Here is a 12,405-nt window from a genome sequence, read left to right on the forward strand (position 1 = left end):
GGTGTGTGATTCGGGCTGAGACCAAGGGGGTGAGGTGGGGGGTTGAGAGATAGATTTGTGTGTCGTCGGCATAGAGGTGGTAGTTGAAGCCGTGAGAGTGTATGAGTTGGCCAAGGGAGGAGGTATAGATGGAGAAGAGAAGGGGCCCAAGAACAGAGCCTTGAGTGACCCCAACAGAGAGGGGGAGTGAGGGGGAGGTGGTAGCATTATAGGTAACGCTGAAGGAGCGTTGTGACAGGTAGGATGAGAGCCAGGAGAGAGCAGAATCTCTGAGGCCGAGGGAGTGTAGTTTTTTGAGGAGGAGGGGGTGGTCGACTGCGTCGAAGGCCGCAGAGAGGTCAAGGAGTAGGAGCACTGAATAGTGGCCATTAGCTTTGGCGGTTAGCAGGTCGTTGGAGAGTTTGAGTAAGGCAGTTTTGGTGGAGTGTAGGGGACGGAAGCCGGACTGTAGGGGATCGAGGAGGTTGATGTCGTTGAGGTGAGAGCATAGGCGGGTGTAGACTAGGCGCTCGAGGAGTTTAGATGTAAATGGAAGCAGGGAGACGGGTCTGAGGTTGTTCGGGTCATTGGGGTCCAGGGAGGGCTTTTTAGGTATGGGGGTGATGTGTGCATGTTTCAGAGGGGAGGGGAAAGTGCCTGAGGAGAGGCACATATCTTCTGAATGCTTTCAATGTTCATTGACCAATTCTGTAGCTAGCTGTTACAGTTTCTATAATCTCATGGTTTCCACTCTTCTCTGAATGAGCATGTGGAAATGCAGGTCAGTGTGTCCCAGATTCTGTACTGGCCTCTCTGACTTCTTCCACACACGACTACAGAATTAAAAAAATCTCACAATGCGTTTCTAAAACTTTACAAATAGACCTGAAATACCATTTTCAATAATCATGTGATTACCTTACAGTAAGAGCATTACCAAGTAATTCATTGCTAAAACACATAAAAATAAGTGCAAAAACTTGCCTGAACTTTAAACTTTTTTATGCATTCTGGAGACTTCATTTCCTTTTCTGTAAAATCCTGAGGCTGGATTAAATAACAGATCAGCAATTCCTGTTAACAAACCAATGTGGGTGAATACATTTTTTTTTACTGTAAACATATTACCGTAAAAATTCAATATTTCAGTTTCTATAGGTGCCAGTGAATGGAATGACTTATACCTCTCAGCGACTCTGTGGAGGAGCCTTCCGGTAACTATTGTTGTTTCCTCACTTCTCTGTTGTCCCATTGTATTGTTCCTATTCATCGATCAGCCATAACATTATGACCACCCATCATAACATGAGCACCCACCTAATATTGAGTAGGTCCCTCTTTTATTGCCAAAATGGCCCGACCTGCCGAGTCTTGGACCCCACTAGACCTCTGAAGGTATGCTGTGGTCTCTGGCATCAAGCTGTCACTAGAAGATCAATGCCTCCTCTGAGTTGCCTTCTTCCCATAGTGCATCCTGATGTCATCTCTTCCCCAGGTAAGCAGCACATTCACATCTGGCCATCCACATGAAGTAAAAGAAAATGTGATTCATCAGACCAGGTCACCTTCTTCCATTGCTCCATGGTCTAGTTCTGAAGATCACATGCACTTCTGGCTGTGGACATGGGTCAACATGAGCACCCTGACCGGTCTGCAATTACGCAGCCTCATACACAACAAACTGTGATGCACTTTGTGTTCTGAACCTGCCTCACCTTTTTTCTGCAATTTGAACTACAGCTGTTCTTCTATTGGATTGGACTATACCGGTAAGACTTCTTTCTCCACATGCATCCATGAGCCTTGGCTGTCCATGATGCTGTCACTGGTTTAATAGTCCTGACCACTGATAGGTCCTTACCACTTCAGACCTGGAACATCCCTCAAGAACTGCAGTTTTGGAGTTGCTCTGATCCAGTCGTATAGCCATTACAATTTGGCCCTTGTCAAAGTTGCTCAAATCTTTATGCTTGCTCAATTTTTTCAACACATCAACTTTAGGGACAATATGTTCACTTGCTGACTAATATATCCCACCCACTTTTAGATACCATTGTAACAAGATAATTACAGTTATTCGCTTTACTTGTCAGTGGTCATAATATTATGGCTGATTGGTGTAGAATATGACTAACAGTTACTAAAGCTTGTGACTTCCAAATACACTGCTCAAAAAAATTAAAGGAACACTTATTAATCAGAGTGTAGCATCAAGTTGATCAAACTCCTGGGATATTGATCTAGTCAGTTAAGTAGCAGAGGGGGTTGTTAATCAGTTTCAGCTGCTTTGGTGTTAATGAAATTATCAACAGGTGCACTAGATGGGCAACAATGAGATGACCCCCAAAACAGGTTTTACAGGTGGAGGCCACTGACATTTGTTTCCCTACTCATCTTTTCTGACTGTTTTTTTTACTAGTTTTGCATTTGGCTAGGGTCAGTGTCACTACTGGTAGCATGAGGTGATAGCTGGACCCTACAGAGGTTTCACAGGCAGTCCAACTCCTCCAGGATGGCACATCAATACGTGTCCCAGCACAGTCTCAAGAGCATGGAGGAGATTCCAGGAGACAGGCAGTTATTCAGTATCTGCTGCTTTGAGCCCTACAAAATGACCTCCAGCAGACCACTGGTGTGAATGTCTCTGACCAAACAATCTGAAACAGACTTCATGAGGGTGGCCTGAGGGCCTGACGTCCTCTAGTGGGCCCAGCACCCACTAATTCACCCTAAGCACATGTGACCTATGTGAAAGGTTCTGGAGAAGCCATGGAGAACGTTATGCTGCTTGTAACATCGTTCAGCATGACCGTTTTGGTGGGGGGTCAGTGATGGTCTGGGGAGGCATATCCATGGAGGAACGCACAGACCTCTACAGGCAATGCCACCCTAACTGCCATTAGGTATCAGGTTGAAATCATTGGACCCATTGTCAGACCCTATGCTAGTGCAGTGGGTCCTGGGTTACTCCTGGTGCATGGCAATTCCCAGCCTATGTGGCGAGAGTATGTAGGCAGTTCTTGGAGGATGAAGAAATTGATACCACTGAATGGCTCCCACTCTCGCCTGACCTAAATCCAATAGAACACCTCTGGGATATCATATTTCATTCAATCCGACACAGAGCCCTCATATTGTCCAGGATCTCAGTGATGTCCTGGTCCAGATCTGGGAGGAAATACCCCAGGACACCATCCGTCTTCTCATTAGGAGCATGCCCCAACGTTGTCAGGCATGCATACAAGCACGTGGGGGCCATACAAACTACTGAGTACCATTCTGAGTTGCTGCAATGAAATTTCAGCAAAATAGACTAGCCTGCTGCATCATTTTTTCACTTTGATTTTCGGGGTGTCTTGAATTCAGTCCTCTGTAGGTTGATCATTTTCATTTCCATCAAACGATGGGGCATCTTTATGTTCCTAACACATTACCCAGCCCATATCAGTATAGATATCCAGCATGATATTTTTTCCCATTGAGATCTGATCTGTTTTCAAAGGGTTCCTTTAATTTTTTTGAGCAGTGTATGTTTAACGGTCTATTCACACCATTTGCTTTGGGATGCACTGGGCAGCGCCGTTTGCAGTGCCTGTTTTCCTATGGTGTCAGTTGACACCACTGCCTTGTGATGTGAGCCAAAAAACATACTGCATTTTTTTTTTTTTTTTAAGACGCAGCAGGTTGTATTGGAAATTACCACATACCAACACTGTTGTGTAAATGGAACTTAATGAAATAGCACCTGTGACATTTCAATAAAGTTCTAACAAAAAAAAAGTGAAGTATTTTTTTTCCTCCCAGCACACACCAGCTGCTGTGTGTTCTGCGTTGCTGCTGGTGAGAATTCATTGTAAAGTACAGGTAAAAAAAAAAAAGAAAAAAAACAAACTGTCGAACATCTCATTGCATGCACTTTTCTGCTGTATCTTTTTAAAAACATTGCAAGTACTGATAAATACGTATTGATCCTGCCACAAATGAAGTCTGTTCCTAATTTTCTGAAGTAGGCTGACAGTGCTGACATTGCTCAAAACATTGCAAGTACTGACAAATACGTATTGTTCCTGCCACATATGCAGTCTGTTCCTAATTCCCTGCAGTGAGCTGACAGTGCTGACACTGCTGCACTGAAATTCTATGCAGTGCTGTCAGCCATAAAGTTCTCACCTACATTAGCATCTCCTCCTTTTACACAACTCCCAGCACTTGCTCCCCTCCCATAACACTGGGGAATGTGCATCTACTGGATGGCTGTGCTATTTTGCCCATACATACACTTGAAAATGTATGCAAATTAAATATATGATTTTATTATTACTATTTCATAAGCAGGATTTTAATAGGTTCTTATGTGTTCTACGATAACTGTGTTCTGGGGAATTTGTTTTGTATAATTGTAATGAATTGCACTTCCACAAGCTCCCTTTGCTGGCTACACTGATAAGCTTGATGCCAGTTTTTTACACTCTGCAGTATCAGATGTACCCATAAAGGTTCCACAGCTGCCATGTCCTTTTTACCTTAGACACATTCATTGTTGTCCTGTTAAGACCAGATAAAGACCTCCAGGTCAATGGTCGCAGAGGAGAACCTTCATAATCAGCATCAACAAGTTCCACAATTACAGAATAACTGTAAAAGAAAAGAAAAACTATAAATAAATACAGCTTAAAGAGAATTTCAAAGGAAAGATTCAAATGCTTTCAAATTATTAATAATAAGGGGGCCGTTTAGTGATTCACAGCTCTTTGGTTCTATAGAAGACAGTAATCAGATCCTTTATATGAAATTCTACAGTACCATATGCACCTATGGCTTATCATCCCACTACATCCAGTCTGTTGCAGCACAGCTGAACTTTATTGAGCTGCAAAAATTCACCATGCAATGATGCCCCCCACACTGCTCATTTTGTCTAGGGGGTAATGGATAAGGTCAAACCTTTTTCCTCACTCCCCTGGCAGTTGGTGCTCTTTTCTGTGCCTGGTATTTGGGTGGTCTCATCCTCACATACAATGCAGGACTGCAGGTTCTGCACTCTTCATCATTACGTCGGAGAGCTGCACCCGAACAAGTGGCGAAGACGAGCGACTTTGGTGGACAAGTCATATGGCGAGAAGGAAGTCTGTAGCAGCAAGGAACAAGGTGAGTACTTCACCTTATTCCTTCCCCTCAACAAAATGAACAATATACCTTTGCAGAAGAAGGGTGGCAGCCACAGCAAGGTTAATTTTTTCAGCTGAATGTTCAGGTTTAACATAAGGGCTTAGCTGAGCTGATGTCAAAAATCAAGGGGCCCCGTACAGCCTACCTGACAGAACTTGACCAGTGGCCTTGGGGCTCAGTCCTCAAAACTGCCCTCATATCTCCAGTGAAAGCGAATTAGTTGATAACTAACTATAATCCCCGGTTCAAATGGGTGCAGCTTTGAAATCGTGGTGCTTCAGCAGGATTTCAAAGCTGCATATCAGTGCGATTTGCACTGCTGATTTCATTGCGGCTTGCGACCTCAAATAACTGAAGTCTATGCAAATCGCAATGAAATCAGCAAAAAGTAGTCCAGGAACGTTTACATAATCGCTGCGATATGAGTTGCAGCAATATGAACGGTGCCATTGCCGGCAATGGGGTGCGACTTGTCATGTGATTTGGAACTGTCAAATCACATGACAAGTCGCACCTGTGTGAACTGGGGCTAAATCACTATCAGATGTTCCCTGCACGTAGGAAAGGAACAGCATGATAAACATCATGGTAAAAGAATATACTGAAACCTCATTTATACAGTATGAGCAGAGGATCACTGGAGATTTTATAGGGGTTTGCTCTGTGAAAGGGAATATGACTAGGCACATAGACCATTGACCCTTTCCCAACTGCATTTTCACTCATTCATGGAACCCCTGGGTGGGTGGCAGTATCACATCCCAAACAGAACTGTCGTAACAAAACTCAGAGAAAAGGGGGGCTTAGAAGATACTGCCATTCAAAAGGACAACAATTCAAAAAAAAAATTATTCCAGAAGTGTAAAATCCCATTTAAAAATATTGCAATTGTGTTGTCCGAATATAATCACCTCAACTACAGCATTACATGGCATATATATGTAAGGAATGAAGACTTCTGATGTATTGGTGAATGCTATGCAGACCTTTGCAAGTGCAGGTACATAATGAAATCTCTGTTTTTACACAGATTCACACTATGGGAGCTATGTTTCTTGTTCTCTTAATGCAGTGTTTCTCAACTCCAGTCCTCATGGACCCCTAACAGGTCATGTTTTCAGGATTTCCCTCAGATGAAACAGCTGTGGTAATTACTAAGGCAGTGAAACGGATCAAATCACCTGTGCAAAATAATGGAAATCCTGAAAACATGACCTGTTGTGGGTCCATGAGGACTGGAGTTGAGAAACACTGTCTTAATGGGACATGTGCTGCTGTATTCACACAACCCAGTTGCAATATTTTTTGAATGAAGTTATATACTTCTTAAATAAAAAAAATATTTTTGAATTTTCAGTTTGAATGGCAGTATCTTCAAAGTCACCTTTTTTTATGAGTTTTGTTAGAACTAACTATTTCAAAGGTTATCTGCAGGTAATCTTTGCACAAGATTACCTTTTTCATGGCAGTACATTTAAAAAAAATCTTGGGCTGAGTGCACAGCCAAGACACAAGTAATAATAATAATAATCATAAAAAAAAATATATATATATATATATATATATATATAAAATCATCAATCCAATAATGATGAAAATACAGATTTTATATGTACATAAATATTTGTTTTTGTAATCCAGAAGCGTAATTAGAACCTTCAGGGCCACTAAGGCTGAGTGCATGGCCAAGACATGAATAAAAAAAAAAATATCTAAAAAATCATCAATCCAATAATGATGAAAATAAAGGTTTTATATGTACATACATTTTTGTCTTTGTAATCCAGAAGTGTAATTAGAGCATTCAGGGCCCCAGTTCAAGAAACTATGAAGGGCCCACTGGCCTCTGGTCGCGGGGCCCTTCCCACTGATCTCGGGGTCCTTTACTCCCATTGCAGGGACCTTTATTATGATCCTGCAGCAGGACCCCTTCCTGCCATCTTGGGTATGGATGCCACCTTTTCTTCAAGCCAAACCCAAAGACTTTAGTGGCGCACAGACCATTTTTTTGTAGTATACACTATACATATATTGTGTGATTAAATAACAATTCTAATTATATGAATTTAATCACAAGAGCCCTCCCTTACATCAGAGTCCACAGACTGTAAAGAGACTTCTGGATCCAAAGAGTCCCGCTTTACATCTGAATCCAGAGTTCCGCTTTGCATCTGAATACGCAGAGTTTCCCAGTTAAATCTGAATCCACAGAGTTCCTTCTTTGTATCTGAATCCAGAGTTCCACTTTACATCTGAATATGCAGAGCTTCCCCTTTACATCTGAACTTGCAAAGTTCTGCAGAGTTCCCTTACACTGTAAGGGGGGACTCTGCAGACTCTGATGCAAGGGAGAACTTTGGGGACTCTGATTAAAACAGTTACTAAACCCAGGACCCTACATTTACTATATCTGGTCTCCCACAGTACACAGGACATGGAAATGCAATTATTTTAGTAAATATAAACTGCTAAATACTTTTTCTCATCAGCAGTTAGAACAGTCTTGTGGCTGCCAGTGTCCAGCAGAGCACATGTTAAGGCTTGTAGGAGGAATTTTCATTTTGCTCTAGGAGGATGTAGAACCCGTCTGGACAGTGCTGATTGGTCTGTGCTGATCACATGCACCCTCCCCCCCAAAAAAAAACCTCTCTAGCAATACACACAACACTGAGCATGTGCAGAGTGACTCCACACAATATGTCTTAACAGAAGATAAGAGGGGGACACTGGAAGAAGGGGAGGATCAAAGAAGTCAGAATCAATCAGCCTTTTTACACAATGTAGAGGATTAACCCCTTAGGTTCCACAGTGAGTATAACAAGCATATACAGACTGATTTTACTGTTGTGGGTTTAGGAACACTTTAAGGAAGAACCGTGAGAACTCTGATGTAAGGAGGTCACTCTGATGTAAGGGGGAACACTGCAGACTCTGATGTAAATGGTAACTCTGATACAAGGGGGTCCCTAATAACCAGAGCCCCCACTTAAATCATAGTTCCCAGCATACCCCTGTAATCACGATTCCCAGAGCCTCTGTTACTTCAGATTCTACAGAATTTCCATTTACACTGTAAGAGCCCTTTCACACAGATGAACAATCGGACCACCCATTGTTCTCTATGGGGAGGTGGACGTAAACAGACATGTGTCCGTTTACACCTGCCTGCATCCGATTCTCTTAAAACAGATGGATGGGGATCTGTTCACCATCCATCTAGTGGATCGGATGACAGTCGGATGTAAATGGACAGGCAGCCCGTTTACATCTGACCACCCATATAGAACAGTGGGAAGTGCTTGGCGGAGTCCTCCAGTGTGAAAGAGCCGTAAGGGAGAGCTCTGTGGACTGTAATGTAAAGGGGAACTCTGATGTAAGGGGTGCTCTGGGAATGCTGATGTAAGGAGGCCTCTGGGCACCAAAGCCCCCATATACATCAGAGTCCCCATTTATATTATAGTCCACAGAGTTCTCCCTTACATTAGTGTACTCAAAGGCAAGAGAGAGAAGGGAGGGAGGGGGGACACTTCACTCACCATGGAAGGAGGCTCAGACAGGCTGCATACTTCCTCCACAATCTAGTTTCCAGCTGATGGGCTTTCCCATCCACTCATCCTCTTTGTGAGGCATAGTGCTGCCAGGGATTGGAATGTGGGTGCGGCCACAGGCACACATAGCAGGAAACAGGTGGGAAGAGAAGTAGATCCTGCTCTCTCTCTCCGGTCCATATGGAGGGGGGGGGGGTGTTGGGCCAGCAGTTAGTAATGGGTCTGGGCAGTGTGAGAAAAAGCGTGCAATAGACACTCTCTTCTCACAACTGCAGCCAGCAACCCTAAAGCCATAGGCTCCCCCCCCTTCCCCCACAGTGGTGGAACTCCAGGGTCCGATCACAAGTATGACCCTTGCAACCCTGGTAGTTCTGCCATTGCTGTAATCCCATGTATAGCAGCATTCATGCTGGGAGAAGAAAGATAGCCACACTAATCCAACCAGGGCTCTACTGCTTTGCACAGCAGGTCACAGGGATGATCTCATATATGTGTGGTTGTTCCTTTGGCTGGGGAGGAGATGTGACTGAGGAAACCAGAACTCTGGCAGCCATTTTTTTCCTTTAGTTGCTCATTAGATGTATAATTTTAGAGGGAGAAGGGTGTTGAGCTGTACACATGAAGGGTGTTTGCCTTTAGGAGTAAACCAGGACATGTAGGTGGGGCATTTAGCAAATATTTTGAAATTAAAGAGTGACTCCACTTTTGTTATGAAAAATAAGCCCCTCTTAGTGATCAATGCCTTTTGAATTCTGAATATGATCGGTTTGATTAGCTCATGCACTAGGAGTGCTCTAATGGGGAAAGCTGCAAGGTCTCCATCCCTTAAAAGTGATTAACCTTTTAGGAGCATCTCACAAGAAATGACAATTTTGTTGCAGAAGATGCCTAATATCTGGCTTGTGTCTTAGTGGAGACTTCTGGCATATATATACAGCCTCTACTTGAGTGGGCCTTAACACCAAGAGGCTGCATATATATGTACCTAAAGATAAAGACTGTGCCAAGAGCGTGCACCATGTGCGCTCCCGACACAGTTACTAATGGGTGGTTAACAGAAAGCTCCGAATCTCTACTTGCGATCAGGACATTTCCAAGCATGTGACTGCTGTGACAGCCAATCACGTTACATGATAAGAAACCCTGCCCTGCCTTCAGGCATTGGAAACCCCTTAAAATGGCCATGAGGTGCCGCAGCTGGCAAGGGGTTAAATTTCTACACTTTTTAAAATTATGACATGATTTTTAAATAATGTTTTGTTGGATTTACAATATAGAAGAACATGTTTTCAAAGATAAATAAGTGGTGTTATTGAAAAAGACTGTCGGAAAAGTAAACTCTAAAATATAGCAGGTTCTGATCCAAGGCAGTAGCCACATATATTTTTTATTTACCAACCTTGCATGGTAGAAGGGTGGACCTTTACGATATAACACTAGATAAAGTAAAAAAAAAAAAGTAAATAAATAAGGTTTTTTTTTGTGACAAACTGCCAAACTGAAATATTAGGGTAGACTTAGCAATTCATCTCAAGGATTACTCACACAGGTCTGTTCCATATTTTAGTCCCACTTTGGGCACCCAGCCTTTGCTTCGGAAGTGATGGTATGCCATATAACTTGTCTGGAAGTTCCGCTGTGCTGCACAGAAAACTTCCCAGAGTTTCTGTATTGTTAAAGGTTCCTAAAAGAGATTTAAAGACCTAATTACTTTAGGTAAAGGTTCCTAAAAGAGATTTAAAGCCCTAATTACTTTAGATAAAGGTTCCTAAAAAAGATTTAAAGAGCTAATTACTTTAACAGGTAAACAATTAAAACAAGTGGCATACAAACACTGCACCTTAAAACTCGCACGTGCCCAGACTATGGACATCAAACTATCGGTATTTACATATTCTTAATAAGAAGTAATAGAGCTTTAAAAAACCATCACTGACACGCTAGATGCTTTTAATGTGAACTTATTCATTCTCAAAGATCCTCAAAGATCACAACAAAGACTCCATAGCAGCCTCTCTCGACCTTATTACCCCAGAGGAACCCCTAAAATAATTTTCAGGTCTCAGGGAACCCTCACTAAAATCAATGCATTTGGATGCAATGAGAAAAATACCCCTACTTTTGTGGCTAGTAGAATATTCCTTACATTGGTGTTCAGTGGCAAGAATGCTCTCTTTACAATGGTGGTCAGAATGCCCCCCATACAGACAGCTAATAAAATCATTGGTGTTATGCTGTTAGCTTCACCAAGTGGTTTTGACCCTTTGAACCATGAAGGTCTCATCAAACTGAAGGCCAATTGACACAGTCAAGGAATCCTTAGCAACCTTTGCTCTACGGTAAAGATTTTAATAACTTTCTTGGAACTTTGAAAATGAAATTTCTCCACAATGCTTGTAGACGCAGATATGACCGGTTTTTTGGAAATACTATTTTTTTTGTTTGTTTGAAATGTGTAAATTCTTTAGTAAGCATGATCTGGGCACTGGTTCACTTTAAAGAGATATTAATGCTTTGTTTTTTTATTTAATTTTTTTCAAACAAAACATGTTTACTAACCTGCTCTGTGTAGTGATCCTCTTCTTCTCGGGTTCCCCCGGTGCTTCTGACTCCCCCCCGAGCAGTACCCCCATAGCAAGCCGCATGCTATTGGGGAACTGGTGCTTGCTCACCTCCAATCCCCGCTCTCTCCATAAGATACAGCAGAGGGTGGCTCATCCCCGCCCCCTCCTCACTGGCTGTGATTGACAGCAGTGGGAGCCAATAAAGAGGTAGAGACCCGGGAGAGCTGCTGTTGTCCTGCACATCTCTCGACCAAGATCAGGCTCAGGTGAGTATTAGGAGGGGCTAGGGGGGAAGCTGCATACTGAAGGTTTTTTACCTTCACGCATAGAACACATGAAGGTAAAAAACCTTCAGTCTTTACAACCATTTTACAAACTATAAAATCCTAAAGGATAAGTTCCACTTTCAGAAAAAAATAATAAATGCTCATTTTTTTGCAGGTGAAAAACTGTGCATCTATTATTTTTGTCTGCAGGAGCCTGGAAAGCATTGCAACAGCGATCAGTAGATCGCTGATGCCATGTAGGTCTCCTGCAGACCTGTCAGAATCTCTTCTTGCTGTACGGGATGTACAAGCAAGCAGATATTCTGACAGGAAGAGTGAATGAACTACCAGCTGTCGGAACTTGTAGTCTCATTCACAGAGGACTGCGAATAAGTGACATGGTTGTATGGGCGGAGGGGGGGAGATCGGGGGGTGGAGAAGATCGAGGGGGGGGAAGGAATGTGGGTGTAACATGTAACATGTTGCGAAAGGTGAACTTATCCTTTAAACACGGGAACCATATTTTCAAAGACCAAAGACTTAAAACATTGGGGGAGTATTACTAAAACTGGTGCACTCAGAATCTGGAGCAGCTGTGCACAGTAGTCAATCAGCTTCTTACTTCAGTTTGTTCAATTAAGCTTTGACAAAAAGCTAGAAGCGGATTGGATCCTATGCACAGCTGCACCAGATTTTGTACTCTCCAGTTTTCATAAATAACACCCCCATTGTGGTCCTGTCACTAACAGCTGAAGTTGTCAGTCCTGTTCTCAGTGAGAAGCAGGAAGACAGGGAGGTGGGCCCTGTGTTGGCTACTTTCAGTGAATATTAAATATCCTGACAAAAAGCCTGTCTCCTTGTCTTGGAACTCCACATCAG

At 42.8% G+C, this 12,405-nt stretch overlaps 1 protein-coding gene across 2 annotated transcripts in view; it reads right to left on the minus strand.

Moving 5' to 3' along the window:
- The window catches only part of TSEN2 (tRNA splicing endonuclease subunit 2), a 61,422-nt gene that overhangs the window by 5,077 nt on the left and 43,940 nt on the right, over positions 1-12,405 (minus strand). The window contains exons 8-11 of one of the 2 annotated variants that reach the window (XM_089678693.1): positions 10,242-10,380; positions 10,096-10,132; positions 4,503-4,614; positions 964-1,026 (exon numbers count right to left, since the gene is read on the minus strand). In XM_089678693.1, coding sequence (XP_089534819.1) covers positions 964-1,026; positions 4,503-4,614; positions 10,096-10,132; positions 10,242-10,380 — 351 coding nt within the window. Of the gene's footprint in view, positions 1-963; positions 1,054-4,502; positions 4,615-10,095; positions 10,133-10,241; positions 10,381-12,405 lie in introns of both variants that reach the window. The other variant, XM_089678692.1, reaches the window with a different exon arrangement.

The sequence above is a fragment of the Staurois parvus genome, unplaced genomic scaffold (genome assembly GCF_062004578.1).
Source record: "Staurois parvus isolate SC_StPar_1 unplaced genomic scaffold, SC_StPar_1.0 ptg000209l, whole genome shotgun sequence".
Classification (NCBI taxonomy): domain Eukaryota; kingdom Metazoa; phylum Chordata; class Amphibia; order Anura; family Ranidae; genus Staurois; species Staurois parvus.